The sequence below is a fragment of the Cyrtonyx montezumae genome, unplaced genomic scaffold, assembly GCF_038088225.1.
Source record: "Cyrtonyx montezumae isolate F1298 unplaced genomic scaffold, pur_monq_1.0 scaffold_0, whole genome shotgun sequence".
NCBI lineage: Eukaryota > Metazoa > Chordata > Aves > Galliformes > Odontophoridae > Cyrtonyx > Cyrtonyx montezumae.
In genome coordinates this window covers 17,716,986-17,737,367 of record NW_027071824.1, presented here as the reverse complement: position 1 = coordinate 17,737,367, position 20,382 = coordinate 17,716,986, and the positions used below count along the sequence as shown (strand labels likewise).

Below are 20,382 nucleotides of genomic sequence, written 5' to 3'. Positions count from 1 at the left end.
CTGAAAAGCTTATGTTTTGTTGCAAATTGTTTTTAATATATGAATATTAGAAGAAATGCAGCTTGGATGTGCTGCTGCATTTTTCTTCTGCTGAGGGAGGTCATAGAGTTGTTGTAGTGGAATTTCCTAGGGTCAGTAGGAGATGTCAAGGAAGCCAGGATTACATGTCTGGGAGAAGATGTAGCATCTGGTGGCATTTGGGAAATGATCTCAGGATTCTCAATGCCCTAATCCATAAAGCAGTTGGAGCGTTTCCAACATTTTTGTCTAGCTTGATAAACCTGAGTCCTGGAAGCTGTTATGCTGTGCAGTTTGACATTCTCATGATGGAAATCTCATGAAGGGCTTATCATTTTAAATACATCTAACTATATTCGTTGTTGTAACCACCATAATGTGAAGAACTGTGTAGCGTGCCCTGTGACATTCTGGAAGGCAGTCTCACTATAAACACTGAATATGTGATTTAAAGTATCATATTTAATCTTAATGTTTTCAATTTCTTTCAATGAGTTTTGTAGACATTTGAAATGACATATTTGTGTTTACTTGATACAGTGTCAAGCTGTTTAGCTCAATAACCAAAAATAGTTAAAGTTGTGTAAGAATTGATCTGTGCCAAATTAATCAAATAACTTGAATAACTTTCCATTTAAGGTTTTCATTCTTGAGTTCCATAAATTCAGAATTTTTTAATACCTTAGTTTCTAACAGTTCAAAGAATTTTTGAGAAATCAGAAACTATAGGCTGAATCCTTGATGAACTTTCCATTGAATTCTTTCCTTGAATAAATTCTCCACTCATAGTGAAATTTTTTTTTTTGATACATCATTTTCATAAATATGCCTAAGTAGTACCTGAGGAGCTTGCTAGTTCTGCATCTATTTGTCAGTGCAATATGTTTTATAAAACCACAGGAATTTCATACAAATCATTACGTTTTTAGAGTTTCGTGTGTATTACATACAGTCTCATTGAGCCTGGCCTTGAGAACATCTCCAGGGAGGGTGGATCCACAATTTTTCTGGGCAGCCCATTCCAGTGTCTAACCACCCTCACAGTAAATAATTTCTTCCTAATATCTAGTCGAAATCTACCCTCTTCCAGTTTAAAACCACTTCCCCTTGTCTTGTTGCTACAAGCGCCTATAAAAAGTCTCTCCACAACTTTCCTGTAGATCCCCTTCAGGTATTGGCAGGCTGCTAATGGGTCCCCACCCTAGAGCCTTCTCTTTCTCCAGGCTGAAGAGCCCCAGCTCTCTCAACCTGTCCTCACGGGAGGTGCTTCAGTCCTCTCATTGTCTTTGTGGCTCTCCTCTGGATCCGCTCCAACAGCTCTATGCCCTTCTTCTATTGGGGGCTCCAGAACTGGATGCAGTACTTCATGTGTGGTCTCATGAGTGTAGAGCAGAGGGGCAGAATCGCCTCCCTCAACCTTCTATTCATGATTCTCTTGATGTAGCTGAGGATGCAGTTGGCCTTCTGGGCTGCAAGCACACTCTGCCAGGTCATGGTTAGTCTTTCATTAACCAGCAACTCCAATTTCTTCTCAGGGCTGCTCTCAAGCCACTCTTTGCATATCTGTGCTTAGAATTGCCCTGAGACAGGTGCAGGACCTTGCACTTAGCTGTGTTGAACTTCATGAGATTGTCTATGTTTGTCTAACTTATTTTAATCAATTCAAAGCAATTGCAATTATTTATGAAAGGAAGGTATGTTGGTTGAGTGTAGCTTTCATGTTCCAAGTATTATATATATCCCTACTTTGTTAAAAAGGTGTTATCAAATGATTTTTAAATACCTATTCTAACTGGAAATCTTCGAAGAGAATTGGAATGATTGTTTTGAAAGTCTTTCAGATTCCATTAAAAGTCTGAACATCTGATAATATCACCACAGAGAGTACCCTGGAAAGTGTGTCAGCTAGTAGCTAAATGAAAGTGAGAAGGAAAGAGATTTTTCTTATCATTTTCTGGATAATGCTGGTCATCTCTGTCCAACGTTTTGCCTAAATGAGGCTTGGGCCCACAAAAATGAGGTTAAAAGTTTTTGAAGTCAGTACTTTTTTCAATAATTTTTCTAAGAAAAGGAAACAGTATTCAAAAGCTAAACAGAGTACTTTTACGTTCCACTAGAATATTTAATTGTGACCAATATAATGTATATTGAAGTTTGGATCAAGGGCGCTGCCAAGTAAAATGTGTCTGGATACAGCATTAATTTTATTTTACATTAAAAATTAAAATAAAATTAAAGAACCATGGATGGTTGTTTTTTCTGGTGTGGTTTTTTTTTTGTCATTTATTTTTTTCCCCATATGGATATAGATTGGGGAAGGTAAATTACTAAGATGAAAAGAGAGGAAAGAAGAGCAGAGAGGGAAAACAGGAGGAAAAACTGTTACTTTTGATAAATAGCTCTTTATGTAAGTAGGACTGCCATTTCTGCATCAGTATTGGGATCTTCAACTACCTTTTATTGTAAGGAAGTAACTCAGAAACTGTTAATAATGGAAAATGGGTTGGAATAATCTGCTAAACCACAAATTATTGCTGAAAGTGCAGCCACAGCTCAAGTAACAGAATGAGGGAGAAAAAGGGAGTTTTGAGTGGTCTAGGAGCTATGGAAAAAAAAAGAGAAAAAGAAGGGATGATTTTTAAAAGAAATAAAGAAGCTTAGAGCACGTAAAGGAAAGTATCCCACTCTAGTGTCTTGATATTTGAAACAAGAGATCTGTTGCATCTCAATGAATTTTAAATTATTTTTAAGAATGAAGCAAAATGAATTCAGGTGCTGTGCTGAATGCAGAGGGTGGTAGCTGTGCAGGTGAGAGCCCTGTTACTCATGCAGTAGTAGAGGTTAAACTGCCATGTGCCTGGTAAAGCAGTAGCCTACTAAAGCCTATCCCTCAGTGACTTGTTACAGCTGCTTCCTGCAGCTTAATCTGTGTGGTTACACAGGCTACCTAGATGCCTGGAGCTTTTGTCAGCTTGTTACATGCCCCTTCACTGATTGTATTTTCTACTGCTGGCTGCACCTGGTGATAACATGCCCGCAAGCCAATGGCTTGGTTTTCCCAATGTGCATTATGATGTCGGTGATATTTCATCTGGTTCTCTTGCTTTTCTTGGCAGCAAAGGACTTTGCCTGTTAGTGGGAGAAAAAATGTGTCCTGAAAATGGTGTTTTTAATAAGACTTCAGGAGAGCAGAGAGCAGACTAGCAATATTATAGGCCAATCATTTTGTCTAAGATTGAAAGGTCACATGAGAGCTTGTTTTATATCCTTAGTCATACGCAGATGTATGTGGTTGGGAATTCTGTGTCAACTGCCCTGTAGTTTTCACTTAAATAATACTTTAGAGTGTCATTTTCTCCAACAACTGTTTTTCTGTATGTACCAAAAGGGAAAATCATGACATTTTTGGTTTAAATTGTCCTTACCAGAAAAGTGTTGTAGTTGGTGTTCATTCAAATCTGAAAAGAGTTTAGTGTGCCTCTATATAAAGGAAGGCCAGTACTGGATCTAGTACTGACATTTTGTGCTCTGTGAGGTGTAAGCTGCCTAAATGGAGGAACTTTGCTGTTTCATTACTTTCACACTGATGGACTTAAAATACTTATGCAAGAAAAGCTGTGTGGTTTATCATAGAAATATATTCTCTTTCAAAACAAAACTGTGCCTTCCTTTCCAACTTGCTCCCTGTGCTCTGCTTTATTTGGGTGTTGTCTGACATTGAATCAATTCAGCATTTTAAGGGAAAAGTTTGGGAAAAAAAAGAGGGGGGTAGTCTTCCTCCCACTAGGTATCTAATCTAGAGAGACTTGAGGCTCAGATTTTTCCTGCCTCTGTATCTTTCTGTTCAGACATCTTAAAACCGAAGTTGGAGCAGTATAGAGAGACTTTTAAGTATGACTGAGGGAAAGCCAACACTTGTCTGGTCAGTTTAACTACTCCCACTATAGTAGGGAGTTCCTCTTCTTCAACCTCTGTCTTGTACTCTATTACATAAGATTTTAATGATTGCTTTTGGTTTTCTCTTGAATGGGAGAAGGGAGGAAAAAGGTGGAAAATTAATGATAAATTTAGACAGCAAATTTGTTTTATGGGAAGTTGAAATTTATACAGAAGTTCATGGAATTTGAGAAATACACTGGTGAACTGTGAGAGATTTAGCTCACTCTATAGGAGTGTAATATGTGGAAGAGACACCTTCTCTTCTTTCCTGTAGAGATCCCACACGGATATCCCAATAGTTCTCTGCTCTTTTGAATTGTATTTATTAACAGAACAGATTTCAGAAAGTTTTTAGGAAGAGGAGAAAAGCTAGGTGCCATGTAAAACCTTTCCTTAATGAGCTCCAGACAAGATCGGAAAGTCTCACTAACCCTAGAAATGTATTTCTTCAGAAAATGACTGTGAGGGAGACTGACCTCGTGGTGATAGTTACAATTTCAATTTCAAAGCATGCACTTTCAAAATATATTTTATTTTGCTTAAGCAGATGACAGATTTGACAGATTGAAGATGTTATGTGGCACAAGTGGTTCTGGGGATACACTGAGTACGTTAACACGCTTCAAAATAATTAGCGTAATGATGCTTGACACCCTCTGTTTTTCTTCCTCTATGCCATTATGGTTTCTTCTGGAAAAACAACAATAACCACCAACAGAAATCATATCCAGTCTGCCAAGAGTTATTCAGGAATAGCTGAAGTTTTTGTTTTTGTAGCACTGGCATAGAAGAGAGTATTAAATAGTATCATTTTCCAGGTACTGATTTCTGGCTATAAATTTTCTACTATACCGTTTTATTTGACAGTTTATTTACCACTGATCCAAAGATCAGTGGTATTCACTAGTTGTGGGGAAAAGAATGTAGACATTCTTTTTGTCCTAAAGTTTCTTCATATTTTTCTCAGTTATTACTTTGAAATACAAGTTTTTTTGCTGGTTTAAGAATTATGTTTAGTTTTGAACTGTTCCACTGCTGTGTTGTACACTTTCTAAAAAGCAGCCAAAAATTTTAAGCTTCACATTTTTTAAAAAGTTTCCCACTGAATTGTAGCTCTGAAAGTGTTTACCTTTTTCCCTTTACAGTCTCTTCATGTATTGTCCTGATGACTGGAATGATGGCATTAGAAGTAATAATGTCAGATAGGACAGTCCTTGAGCTATATTGAAGAGTAAAACTATGCCCAAATGATGACAGCAAATTGCAAAGCAAAATACCAATATTGATAAATTCTAGAACATAGCATTCATATTTTTCTGCCTGAACTTTGCACTAGAAGAAGGAAAAAAGCTGAATTTCAGCAGGACTATGCAATTAAAATAATTAACTTCCACATGTAGTCAGGCCACCAAGGCATGGAGTATACACTTCCCACCTGTTGCTAACTTTGAATAGAAGAGCATTTAGAGCTGTTGTCTCTAATACCTTTGCAAAACTGCAGTACATATCCCAAGGTGAGCTAGCAAAACATGATCTGAAATAGTCCGGTACTTGTAGAATTTATTGAGTCACATTGTGCATATGCATATGCCATTTTTTACTACAAAACAGATTCTTTTCTGCTAAGGAAATTTTCCATTCCTCCTATATTGTAATTTAACTTTGAAGTGATCACATCTCCTCTTTCTTTTACATCCTTCATTCTTTTGTTCAGTTTTCTCTTTAGAGAAAATTGCAAGTAAAACTAATGGAAGAAGTGTTTTGGTCAGTTTATCAGCAATTGTTCATTCCCTCAGAACAAGCTCATTTGGTAACTAAATGTAATGTAACAGCTTGGAACTTCATGCAGGCTTTCTGTTTTGAAGTGTATGCAGTTCCTCTGCAGGTCTTGCACCTTGTGCTGTGTTTTATCTAACTGCTGTTTCAACAACGGCAGTATCACAACTAGCTAACTATCTGCAATTATGAGACTTGCATCTATGAGATGCAGTTCAGAATTTTGTCTATCATGGATGAGTCTCCATATACATGGTTTCACAAAGTGTGTCTACTGTGCAAGATTTTAGGACTATATACAGCTGTGGCAAAAATGTCAATTTGTCTGGTAGGAAAAGGGGACCCTTGAATGAAGATTTCTTTTGGAGAGTAACTACAACCACTTGTCTTGTTCCTGAGCCCATAAGGACATAGACCAAAGCTAACATCAGGTGCATTGGCATTTGAGATTGCAGAGTGAGAAAGAGATTGTGATGCTGTACTGCAGACAAGAAAATTGCAAGGAATATGAAAAATAGCCAAGAAGGGCATATGAAAATGAGCATTTTCTTTCCCCAGAAGTCAAATAATCTAGTTTATATTTATATTTGAACTAGGTGCAGCACATGCAGCACACTCATGGTAAATGGATGGATGCTATCAGTATTCTTGGTTTTGCAACAGAAAATTAAGGGATATTTTTCATTGAATCATAGAATCTTTAGAGTTGGAAGGGACCTTTAAAGGTCATTTATTCCAACACCCCTGCAATGAACAGGGAAACCCACAGCAGCTAGATCAGGTTGCTAAGGGCCTGATCCAGCCTTGCCTTGAAAGTCTCCAGGGGTGGGGCATCCACCACATCTCTGAGCAGCCTATTCCGATGCCTCACCACCTTTGCTGTAAAAGACTTTTTCCTTATATCTAACCTAAATCTCTATCCTCTTTAAGCTTGAAGTCATTTTCCCTTATTCTATGACCACAGACCCTGCTGAAGAGTCTGTCCATTCTTTCCCGTAGCTCCCCTTCAGATACTGAAAGGCCGCTGTCAGGTCACCTTGCAACCTTCTCCTCTCCAGGATAAACAGTTCCAGTTGTCTCAGCCTCTCCTCGTAGGAGGGGCATTCCATCCTGTGAATCATTTTTGTTGCCATCCTCTGGATGAGCTCCAACAGGTCTGTGTCCCTAAGCATTGGCAGTCAGTAACTTTAGGCTCAATATTTATCCAGAACAATAAGCTTGTATTTTGATAGTGAGTGATGATGTCGTGATATTGAATGCCTCATTTATTTCACTGTACTTCCTTAGGTGGTATTATTTGGCTACAACAGAACATCCCAAATGACAGTGCATGGGGGGTGCTCTAAATTGCATAGTATACTACTTCAGTGAAAAGGAAATACTACATCAGACATTCGTGAATCCATTTATCTTCTACTCATAACCTTGACCTCTTTTGTATGAACTTTGATAACCAAATGCACATTTGGGATTGTTGGACTCATTTCCTCTTGTCTGCTTTTCCTCCCCACCCTATTGTGAAGAAAATGAAGGTTTTGTGGGGTTTTTTTTAGTATACTGATGCTGACAGCTTCAGTTATTGTTTTGTTTCTTAGGTGTTTTTTACTGCTTTAAGAATGGAATCTATGTTTGCAGGGATTTGTGTCCTGATACGGTAAACAAAAACATCCATAATAAGTATCCAGTACATGAGTCATCTTAGGAAAAGTAGGCATGCCTAATCAATGACTTCCACCCCAGCATATTTCTTTGCCTCACATCTATAAGCATCTTCCTATATCTTAAAAGTTCATTTGAATTAATGTAGGAAAAAGAAGTCTTATTAGTAATTCATTAGTTCTAGCCACTATTTTTGCATAGAATCCTTACAGAGAAATAGAGAATTATCATAGAATCAGACAGATTTTAGGCCGTTTAAAGGTAGGTGGCAGAATTTACCTAAATGGCTGGTCTATTTCTGGAATCAAGTTAACAAGAAGTGATAAATCTACTTCTATTGAGTAGGAAGTGTAGAGCAATTACTTACTGAAGGTTTAGCTGAATTGTTCAGTGCTAAGTACTTTGTGTTAAAATCTTTATGCATGCATTATCTGTTGATGATGCAGTCACTACCTGTAAACCTGTAAAACATTTGAAACTCCTATAGCTGTGTCATAAGGTAGGATAGTGGAAAATTGGTAAATCCCTTTGTTTAGATTTTATTACATATTACAAAAATATGTTAATCTTGCATTTTTAATTAGTAGTTGTTATACCAGTAGCACGTTTGATACTGAAATTTAAAGACAATTGTATGTGCAATCTGGAGAAATTCATTGGCAAAGTATCTGCAGTGAGAGTACACTGAAGTGGTAGAACAGGCTTCAACATCTGTATACTTATGCAGGTATAAAAGTCTGTTTTCTTTCATAGCTCAACACGTAATTCTTTCAGTTAGAAAAAACCCATGGGAGCTGATAATAAGTGTTTTTCTTGTTTGGCCTATAATACCAGGTTAAGAAAGGAGCAAGTTGAAAATGCAAGTTGATCATCTTTCTAGTTACAGGTCATATGATGTTGTGTGATTGATAAAATAATATACATCTGTTGTGTCTGCCAATTCTACTTCCATTGCAGTCTATAAGACTCTAAAAATGTTTACTTTTTATTTAGAATGTGAAAAATGCCATTCATCATTCTGTAAATTTTTAAACAGTAGAAATATTATGCTAAATGATGCTTTAAACATACCTATAATTAATCCTCCATTTTTAAAAAAAAAGAAAGAAAAAAAAGAAAAAAGTCATTACATAATCCAAAGGCATGCTGCTTCTCACTGTTGGTGAAAATTCATCTTTTAAAGAAGAAGGAAAGTCACAAATGAAGGAGAAAAAAAAAGAGTGATTTGAATTGAAATTGTTTGGCTGAATGAAATAATACTGAGCTGCAATTATTTAAAGTGCATCGATTTTTGTCACTTCTTTCTGACTTCAATATGCTAAATCTTCAAGGGGAGATGCTTGTTAAATTGTCATTTAAAAACATTCTTCTCAAATTGTAATAGTTTCCAACAATAATAAAAGTTTACACAGACCAAATAGGAAATGCATTGATGATGATAGATTTGCATCTCTAATTCAGTAGTGGTCATAAATTGTTTACAGATAGGATTAAATCAGTTAAATATGTGGGCTGCTCCGAAAGTTAATGTAGGCTATTATGTTGGCCCGTGATATCAGAGGCAGATGTTGGTGGTATGGCGGAGGCTACACCTTCCCAACAATATTTTATGTTATGTTGCTGTGTGACAAATGGCAGTGGAAAGGGCAGTCTTGACACAATGGCATCTGACATGGAAGCGCATATGAAGCAAAGGGGTGGAACTGGATACAGTAGCACCCACTGACATTCATCAGTGCTTGCTGAATGTTTGGATGTGAGCACAGTGAGGTACTTGGGGGTTTGTTTCAACAGTGGGACAGTGACAAGAAAGACAAGTGATGTTCTTGACTGCGATGCAGATGTTTACAAGTGTGGCGTGCAGGCTCTTGTTCATTGCTGGTGAAGATACAGGGCTAATGGTTGTGACTGTGTTGAAAAGTAGTCTTATATAGCTGAGATCTTGCTTTATCTAATAATGTTATTGTGTTCTTTGTGTCTGTTGTAGTTTCCATGAAATGAAATAGGAGGCATTACTCTTGGGGTGATGTATATAAGGCATTTCTCTTTGCCCTGTTAGAACTTTCCCTGAGGAATATGCCTTCAGTCTTTCCCTGCTAAGCTTGCCTGGTGATAGAGTTTTTCGCTCTCATTAGAAGTTTCTAAGAGCATAGACTAATGTATGAGAACTTAGTTCTTCAAAATGATATATACTAATTCAGTCTTAAAAATTAGTCATAGGTGTATTTGATAAGACCTTCTTATTTACTGAAATGAAGCTGAAACCTGCAAAAAAAGTTGCTGGGGAATAAGAACAACATGAATGAGACAAATGTTTGTGTGCTTTTTGAAACCAATCCAACATTGTTCTGAAAATTTCTTCCATTAGAAGGTATTTTACTGCAGTGTTAACTGTTTCAGGAAATGAGAGACAAAAGTCTGTTTTTATTTTGGGGAGGATTTAAGGTGGGAAAAAAATATGGAAATGGTGGTGCTTCAAAAAATGGAATTAGGTAATAAGTCAAAGCCAACTTTGTGAATGGGAATAATTGGTGGTTTTGTTCTCTCTTACAACAATAAAAAAGACAAACAGTCTATTAGTAAGGTTTTCTTCTCCTGCCACAAAAAAAGAATGTTTTACTTTTTTGGTTCATCACAGCATGCAAGCTGTGATTTCAGTAGAAACCAGTGCATTTATTGTTGATGGTGATTTTCTGTAGGAAATCTGAGAAAAGCTGAAAATAATTACTCTCAAATCTTAAAGCAGAGGACAGAAAGTAGTTGTATGGCCAAGATGGAGTAGGATCTTAGAATATTATATTGGAAGCATTTTGTCTTTATTACATAGGTCAACACCGCAGATAATAGCACAGAATGCTCTAGGCAGTTTGGCTCTTAACCACCCGTGAAGAGTAAAATTTTAGCAGATAAGTTTCTGCAGCAAAATTGCAGTGTAAACCACAGATTGGTGATCGCTGACCCAGAGTACTGATTGACAATAAGTGGTGGGAACAGATTTGTAAGAAAGGTAATTGAACTGGTGACAAATCTTTGAGAGATATATTCAGAGATAATGAAGAAATATAACACTTTGAGGGATCTATAAAAAAAGAAAACAGAAAAAGAATTGGCTACAGTGAAGTTAATGAGGTAAAATAACTTTTTTTTTACCTTAGATGATCATTATTTACAAAAATGAGAATTTAAAAAATGAAAATAATCATTCTTTTGAATTATTTTATAGCTGTGTTGCTCTAGTGGAGAGAGATAAGTGCTTTTTCAGGTAGCTATTTCTACAAAAAAAACTAATTTCTGGCATGTCAAGGTTTTTGCTGTCCAGTATGTTACAGGGAAGGTCGGTTATAAAAAAAATAATGATAATATAGGGTCATTGTATGTGATTTTTAAATATTTCTAGGTGGGAAATTTGGGGTTGTGGTTGTAAAGGATTGGCTGAATTGAAACATTTGTATTGGAGATAACTTCTGCAATAGTGTGGGCTGAATGTAGTTTCTTTCTGAAGAACTCTTTGCTCAACTCACTTAGTACATGTTCTGTCCCAGTTATAGTTGTGAATAGAGGGATTTATTTGGCTTTTGAATTTTCCAAACCGATTCAGGTCCCATTGATTCAAGTAATTATTTGGATTGGTTTATGGAGATTTCTATGATGATATGATTGGCTCTTTTCCTCATTTCCATTCTCTTTTGCAGTTTCCCAGTTTCTTCATGGTATTGCTTTGTAACTATCTGATCGTTCTGAATTGTAGCACTGTGTTTTTGTGATAAGACTTGGATGTTTTGGCAAATGTGGAGCTGTTTTTGGATGAGATATGACCTACAATGCCTGAACTAGATTTTAAATGGTATGAATAATATTGTTTGTGACTATTTTGTTCATTGCTGTGCTATACCTACCCATTTTTCCAGATACAGATCTGTATAGACGTTGAAGTTGCCCAGAAAGAGAAACATGTAGTAAATGATTCTATGACAGAGCTCTTTATCTGTCCTTTATCCCATTTTTCCCTGTGTAAAATGTGTGCAAATAAAGATTGTGCTTAATGTTGGAAATTTAGACACTGAGAAGTCAGAAAATGCCCAACTATTTTAGGAGCCCTCAACCTGTTTGTTGCCAGGATAATTCCTCTGGCCTGAAGCCTGTCTTCCTTCCTCTGGTTCCACACTAAAGGTGCAGGCTGGTGGCTAGGTGAACTGCCATGGGCTCTGCAGCTTCTTTCTCTTAGGCTTTTCATTGAGTTGTTTTAATTGGAAGGATCCTAAAAGGTCTAGTCCAGCTCCTCTGCAAAGAACCTCTGGATGATATCTACAGCTAGATCAGGTTGCTCAGGGCAGTGTTCAGCCTGACCTTGGGACAGTGCATCCACCACTTGCTCAAAAAATAGGCGGTAGCAGCCTGTTGGAGAAGTCCATTTGTCTTTCAGTCTTCTCCCTCTGGCCCTGCCTTAAGTATCTCATGTAAAAAGGGGCAACTGAAAGCAAAATGCATCAGTTCTTCTGGCAGCAGTACGCAAGTTCCTCCTTAAGATCATCAACACAAATTCTCCGATGTGAGACTGGTACTATTAGAACTGACAGATGATTATCCTTAATTAAACAATTGACGGTCACTAACAGACTGAAGAGTGCTGATTGTCATTTTGTTTTTGCAGCCCTTGCTTCTACTGGGCAAAGTTTTACATATCCCAGGTCCAAGTTTAGTTCTTATTGCTGCTCTGTGAAGCAGCAGCAAAAGTGATGGTGTCTAATCTCAGTCAGTCCCTCAGCCTGTTTGGTGCAGGTGACCAGCACAGACCAAAAAACAGTGTCCAAATGAAAGAAAGTTTTGCTTTGGTTTGGTTTCTTAATTGATTACATACCAAGCAGACTGTACACAATCCTGCTTTATGATTCTGGGAAGTACTGTATTTTTTGGGGGAGCTTGATGTGCTTCTGTTTGAAAGCATCATATAGTCAGGCATGGAATATTTAATGCATTCAGAGTGTTTCCATTTTTGCTTGAAATGGAATTGATTTCAAGCCAGTAGTTGCTGAGGACACTTATTTTTCTCTTTGAGTAGATCGATCATTAACACAGAATGATAGGGTTTTTATTTGTTTTTCCCTGATGTATAGTGAGCTTTCCAGGAATATGTGAAGAACTGGATTGGATGTCTTTCAAGAAAATGTATATATTGAAAACAGACTTCTTTATATGTGATTGCATTTCTTTGGGATAGCTAAAGTTTAAACACTTTGTCCATGTGTCATATTTCTAATGTACTTACCATCATATACTCTACGGTTGCTGGGTCAGGCTCAACTACTGAAAGAATGTGTCTCTCCTGCCAAGTAATTTTTCAAGCAAAACTACTGAGTATCAGTCCCGGTTTCATTGTATAGGGCAACTATTCTGAGAAGGAATATATATATATTTTATTATTTATTTATTTATTTGCAAGAAGGGAAAACAGTGAGTTTTCTGAGGTGCTATGTGAAATGTACTATAAAATTTGTGACAGAAGAGACAGAGCATATCTTTAATTTCTTTTCATACTCCTGTCCCTCCCTTGCCAACTAAACTAAAGATGTTCTTGAGATTTGCAACAGAATAGGAACAGTTGAAAAACGCTTCAGCAAGAGAGCACTTAAGGTTTTTTTTGTTTTGTTTTTAATAAAAACGGTTACAGACATCAATACTATTTTTTCATTGGTACAGTCTAATCAGGACATCTAAGCAATATGAAAGAATGATGCCTCTTTAAGTGTAAAAAAAATAAATAAATAACTGTATTGAATTATCCATAGACAGTGGTACTTTTTTATTGTATTGTGTGGTTTTTCCTCAAGATTTCTACTTGCAAAACAGAATACAGTCTGTACCGTAGATAGAAGGGAGCTGAAAATGTTTTCATGCTTGGAATTGATAACTTTGTCGTATGAAATTTGCTTTATTTGAAGTATTTATTTACATTCTCCAGAAATTATAATCTAATTATTAAGTACTAACGAGAACTTCTGTGCCATACATAAATGTTTATTTAGAAGCATTGTAATTTATTTTATGATTAAGATTGAATAAGGTTTCTGCTACTTTCAAATAACTTTTTTTTTGTATTACTTGTGCATATACTGTGCAACTTATGGTAAGTGAAGCGCAGATGTGTGGTGTATGCTAGGTAAACTCAAGTCTTCCAGCAAGAGAAAAAGTACAGGGTGTTTCCAGTAGATTATTCTTCTTGAACAGGGTGTTCCAGTTGGAAGACAGAGTAGGTTTAAATGGCTTATAAAGAGGCATGTATGTTTTTTGAGTACCATACATAAACAATGAAATACTGCATATAAACATTTTTAAGCTGAAGGGTTCAGCTTGGCTATCGTATGTTTTTGGCTTTCCTATGGACGAACTACATCTGTTGAAGAATGTACCTATTATGCATTATAAATCATGAACATTTGGCTTAATTTATTTTGTGTAGCAATTTATTTTAATGCCTGACACAGTCAGGAAAAGAATCATAGTACAACAATAAATGGTATGTGGCTTCAGGTCAGTCAGATGCTTAAAGCTTGCCTGTAGCAAGTAAGTTCTTTTCTGAAAACTGGACACAAGCCTTGCTTAAAAATAAGCAAATAAATCTTGTATTTATTTATTTATGCTTTAAAAAGGCGTAACAGCAGAAGTATCAAATGCATCAAATGAAAAACATTTTAGGATAAAAAAACTAAGCGTAGTCTGTTTCAGAGAGAGGACTGCATTATTCTCGGGTTAACTTCAGGCATTTTAAAGTTAGCTTTAATAAATTTGAAAGCAGCTGTCAGGCAGTATCATTCTTACAGAGTAGCATGGTGGACAGTCCTCCAGTCAGTTTGAATTCACATGCCATTTGAGGTTTATGAGATCAGTCCTGTCTTCCAATTGTTTCACTGGAAGAATGGCTGAAAGGATGATATTGCAAAGTCATTACAACTACCATATTTTAATGATTCTAAGATATTTGAAGGAGGAAAAAAGTAGGCTAAGATTGTCCCTTTTTAAGAATTTATCTTCTGCAGAGTTCTTACAGAAATGTTCTCATTTTTCTGCAAACTTTGAATAATATAAAAGCTCTGGTAAGTAGTGCTGTTCGAAGATCTTGTTGTCTCTACACAATGTAAGAATTTCTTTCGAGTTTCCATGAATCATAACTCGATTTATAACAGTGTTCATTGTGATACATTTGCTTCAAGTTTGTAATGTCGTAATTCCTTTGAGAAAATCAGATAAATTAAAAAAGTAAATAAAGGGGGAGGAGTTTTTTCCGAATGTTGAAATAAATCCTTGTTTAATAGCTTTCTCTTTGGGTTTGGTTGTTTTAGTTCTTGACTGTTCAGTGATTTTCACCATTAACAGAAATATACCATTCAAAAAAATGAACTTTTTGAAAGAATTGCTAATTATTTGCTTCATTTTAGCTTGTGAGCAAAAAAATCTTGTCTTAAATGTTGAAGTGCTGTTCTGAATAATGGTTGTGTGCAATAGTAAGTAAAAATATACTGCTTTTATGACTTTTTGTCTGGCGATAAAATTAGCAATCAATTATGTAATAATTACTTGGTCATCTTTTCCTTCTTAAGGTTTAGTCCAATCTCAACTATTTCAATTGTTTTCCACATTATATTCGTATTTATCAACAAGAAATTACTCTTCCATTAAACAAAACTGCATTGCATTGTTATATGAAATCTGTTTTTATTGCTTCATAGTTTCTGGTATTACTTCACTAAATTAGCAAGTTATTTTGACCATTGGATTTCAGAAGTCTGGTTATGTCTCAGTTTGTCCCGATGGTCTTGGTTTCAAGAGCTTGGCATAGAGCTGTTGAACCAAGTTTGCTGTCTGGACTGTAAACATGATTTGTTGCTTTAGTAAAGTTTAACAAAAGAATCCAACTAAATGAAATTACATATCCATAAGCTACTGAAATACTTATTCCAAGTTTTCATAATATGTTATCTAATTTAATTCACAGGACAGAAAATATGAAAAACACTAATTATTCTGTATACTTCTTTGCACTGGTCACCTGCTTTCTTATGTGTGTAGGTTTACTGAATTTTAGATTACTTGAAATATTTTCTTGAGGAGAGAGTACAGCTTTCACTAGTAGTTCTGTATTACTGAGTACTCTGATGTGGAATGAAGTTATGACTGTTGCTGTCATAATGAATCCCAGAAGTAAGCTAGAGTTTAGTTCTTTTCTGTGCAGCACTTTTCACATTTTGTTGTTAGAAAATGTAATATGGCAGAGAACACTTTTAGAAACAGTAAAGATGCTTACAATTTTGAAGCTTCAAAAATTGTTTAAGTTTTATGTTGGAGTAGTATTTCAGTATCACTCTCTCCAAAAATATGGATGCATTTAAAATTAGGTATTAAGTTGCATTAAGATTTGAATTAATTTATTGATGAATCTTCGAAAGTTTTGTGGAAGTCTTTGTGAATATTACAGGTTGTATTAGGGCTTGTTAAATAAGCTTCAAAAAATGCCCACTTTTCTCCTATTACATACTAAGCAGTAGAAACTATTTTTCTGTGTGACAGAGTAATATGGTAATGAACCAAAGGAGATTTTTTTTTAATGGCCTCAGCCACTCCTCTTTAAACACTTGCCCTTTAAACACTTCATCATATTTGTAGCTCTCCTCTGGATGCTCTCTTAATAGTTTAATGTCCCTCTTACATTGTGGTGCCCAAATCTGCATATACAGTGCTTGAGGTAAGGCCACACCAGCAGCCTTCCACAGCCTGGGGGCAATGCTGGGCCTGCTGCAAGCCAGTGTGCAATTTCCTCAGGGCACGCTGCTGACTCAGATACCACTTGTTGTCAACCAGAAACCCCAGATCCCTTTCCATATTGCTACTCTTCAGCCTCTTGTCTCCCAGTTGTACATATGTCTCAGCTTTCCGTGTCCCAGATGCAGAATCCAGCACTTGATCTCATTAAATTTAATTTGGTTGATGATTGCTTAGTCCTCTAATTTGTCAAGATCTTTCAAGTGATTAGGCTGAGATTGTTTACTAAAGAGATTAAAAACAGTCTTGATCATTTTGAAGTCACGTGGTCACATCTGACACGGGCTATCCGTTATGCTTCTTTCTTTATCTCTTACCAAAAATATGAAATAGCATGCACTAGATGACTAGGGCTGTCTAGTCCTGCTTTCATGTGGCTGTGGTGTGCTCTTTTCTTGTGACATAAAATCCCATCAAAAGCATTTATGCTTTTGTTGTCTCCTGGCTGGATTAATGCATCTTTCTGTACTGTTTTTTGACTTATCTGTGGCTGCTAAAATGTATGTTACGTGGTACAGGGATTGATCTATTGTTTAGAGCTCTTAGATGCTGCTTAAAGAAAACTTCATCTATCATTTAGAGTTATGAATTTTAGGTGGTTTCTGCTTTAGTTCTATTTAGAAATGTTTAGGGCAGGAATTTGATGCTTTCATCAAAGTAAGACACCAAGTTTTATCTTTTTTAATTTGTTGCAAAGATTCTATATTTACACGGAAAATTGATGAGAAAGAATGCTCACCTGACAGTGTTGTCTTGTTAATTTTTTTTAATATTTAGTTCTGTGATGAAACATCAACTGCTCAGTAAAGTTAGGTTTCTTATTTTCTTGCCGTTATAAAATATATTTTTTTTATTCAAGCATATTTCAGAAGCATAAAATTCAATTATTTTTGAATAACTGATTTTCTGTGATTCATTGAGATACAGAACTTGCAAAGCTTATTTTTTTAGCATATGACAGAGTGCATGAAACATGGATTTTTAATTTTTTAAGTTTGCGTTAATTAATTTTTAAGGAAGATATAGTATTCCTAAGTTCTGTCTATATTCTTAGGTAATCACAGAATTTCAGGGGTTGGAAGGGACCTCTGGAGATCGAGTCCAACCCCCTGCCCAAGCAGCTCCCTAGCCCAGGTTGCACAGGTAGGCGTCCAGGCGGGTCTTGAATGTCTCCAGAGAAGGAGACTCCACCACCTCTCTGTGCAGCTGTGCCACTGCTCCGTCACTGCACTGGGAAGAAGTTCCCACACACATTTGTGCAGAACTTCCTATGCTTCAGTTTGTGGCCATCTCCCCTCGTCCTATCACCACACACTGCTGAGAAGAGTCCAGCCTCATCCCTTTGCCTCCCACTCCTTAGATATTTATAGGCATGGATCAAATTCCCTCTGAGTCTTCTTTTTTCAAGGCTGAACAGACCCAGGTCTCCCAGCATTTCCTCATAAGGGAAGTAGTCCATGCCCTTTATCATCTTCGTATACCTCCACTGGATTCTTTCAAGGAGATCCCTGCCTTTTCTGTACAGGGGAGCCTAGAACTGGATACAATACTCCAGGTGAGGCCTCACCAGGGCAGAGTAAAGGGGGAGGATCACCTCCGTTGACCTGCTGGGCACTCTTATTTTAATGCACCCCAGGATGCCATTGGCCTTCTTGGTGCTCTGGGCAAATTTATGTTGGGTGTTTCTACTTAATTTAGATATTTACTTATTTAGAATGTCTGAAAAGGAGATACAGTTAACATTTTCCAGATTGATTGTTTTTGAAACACAGTTTTTCTTTGAATTTTCTCTGGAACAATGGAACTGGGGGAGGAGGAGAAGCTCAAACAATAACAAAATATTTTGATCAAGTTATAACGTTTTCAGCCTTCCCATCTTCTGATCTCTTCAAAGAAGTTCTTTTACAGGTCACACTTTCTTGCTTTGTTCGGAATTGGGACGATTGTTGATTAAAAAAATTTTATGCTGTAATTTACTGTTTTGTCTGATAAAATAGCTAGCTGAGAACTTTTTCAGTTTAATTTTTGTTGCGGCAGTGCATAAGAGAATGTTTGTTCAAAACTCTGAAATGTATTTTATATAGTTCAGAGTCAAGTAAACTTTGAAATTGAATAGTTATTTTAAAGGCTTTATTTGAATCTGATTCCCTTTTGATCAGAACTGTGCTTTTTATTAATCCATCTCATTGGAGAGATACATTTCAATTCAAGAGACAAATACATTTCAGTAATTTTCTTGGGGTAGGTTTCTGTGTAATCTCTAGGAACAGGTAGGTCTCTGGAGATAACTTTGAGAGACATTGTGAATAAGGTAGATATTTCATAATAATCCTGCGTAAAACCAGAAGATTGTACATGGATTTAAAAGCTGAGATTACTGTTGTCTGTTGTGAATTTTCTTACTAAAAGGATAAAACCACCTAATAAATCATGTTGCTATCAGTGGCAGTTACAAAATGCTTAGTGTTTTAAGTCTGATAACTGATTATTTTAATTTTACACAACTATTATTTGTGTTTCTCATATAGGTTGAATTCAGGGAGAGATTTGTTTTAGGAAGAGTTATCCAATCCCATTTTCCCTTTTGTTTCACAATCTCTGCATTCTTTTTCCATGCTGAAAACATTCTGAGAATCTGTTCTTCTATAAATACTTGACTAAGTTATATGCAAGATGGGTCGTGTGAATGCAAGCAATTTAATATTCCCTTATTTGTATTTTTGACATTTAATTTACTGTTTTTGTGATGACTGGCTTTTGAAAGAGAGCTTTACGCTTACCTTAAAATGTCTACCCAAATTTCTGTCTTTAGCTGCTTTTTAGTGTTTTATTTTTCTTGCTCTTGAATTTTACTTTAATTAGCTTCATAGTGGAACAAAAGTTCATGCTGAAGTTACTGCACTTTTGCTATGCAAGATGATGATATTCTCTTTCAAAGGGTTTCAGAAGAAAACATTTCTTCCTCATAAATCCAAAGCTCCACCAAAACAGAAAAGCCTAAATTACATTGGACTCCAAGTCACAATGATTTATTTTGTATTAGAACTGTGTTTCCAAAAGCATGGCTCACTATTTTCCTTTCTTCCTCTTTTAATAATAAGTTTCATGTTTAAAGCACGCCAGTGCAATGTTTGACATGAAAATAGTTGGAGATGAAATGCATTAAGCAAGATCACTAACGTGGCACAATTTTTCTGTGCATCTATGAGGTTGAAACTGTAAATTTGATTCTTATTCCTGTTAGGTGTACTTTGAATCTCTTCAAAGCTTTCAATTTATCTTTTTTGTGTTGATTAAATTTAAAGTAAATACTAAATGAGAATGTGCTTTCTATTTACAGGCACTTGCAGACCAATTTGAGGATACGAATACTTCAGTATGTGAACGCATGAAGATTTTCTACTGTTGCCAGGTGCCTCCACGTTGGGCCATACAGGTGTGAAGCACCACACTTGAAACTTTACTTTAAAGTCCACGGTTCTTATCATTTTTGAAACTGTTTCACTGAAAATCGAGATTAGGATACTATGACTTTACACTGAAATATTGCAGAAATAAGACATAACCTAACAACACTCTGTTTTTCTGGAAACAAATCAAGATCTACAATATTTTGCCTTCTAATCTCTTGTTCCATCAGGCATGGAAGGAATTGCTTGTAGTGAATTTCATCTTTATTTTTCTTTTTTCCTTCCTTAAAATATAGACAAATTTTCAGGCTTCCAACATATCTCCAGTAAAAATAATTTTCTATTGTTACTATTTATTTATCTTAGATTACTATTACTTGTATCTTTGTCTGCCTCGTAATTAAAACTCAATTATCTCAATTATATTCAACTCATTATCTTTGAGTTGTTTTCAGGAAGCAGACTGTGGTTGAAGCAGCTAAATAAAGTCAAAAGAGCTGACAAAGTCTTCTTTTTTTTGACATAGCCTTTTCAACTAGTGTTGAAAGGATATTTTTTTCCAAAACTAAAATTTGAAGGTAAACATCTTTCTAGAATAGAAATATCCACACCAGTCTTATTTGGTGATGCATGTATTTTATTAAATTGGTTGTTAAATTCGTCATCACAAATCTCCATATGTGTGCATGTTGTATTTTTAATGTTTTATTGCTTTCTCTTTAACTTTTAATCTAAACACATCTTGTTTCTACCAATCATATTTTCT

The 20,382-nt window shown here is 36.0% G+C and overlaps 1 protein-coding gene across 1 annotated transcript in view; it reads left to right on the top strand.

Annotated features, from left to right (window-relative positions):
• Positions 1 to 20,382, top strand: part of TTC27 (tetratricopeptide repeat domain 27) — a 98,571-nt gene that overhangs the window by 48,958 nt on the left and 29,231 nt on the right. Inside the window, exon 11 of the mRNA XM_065729131.1 lies at positions 19,547 to 19,642. Within this exon, the coding sequence (XP_065585203.1) occupies positions 19,547 to 19,642 (96 nt within the window). The remainder of the gene's footprint in view (positions 1 to 19,546; positions 19,643 to 20,382) is intronic.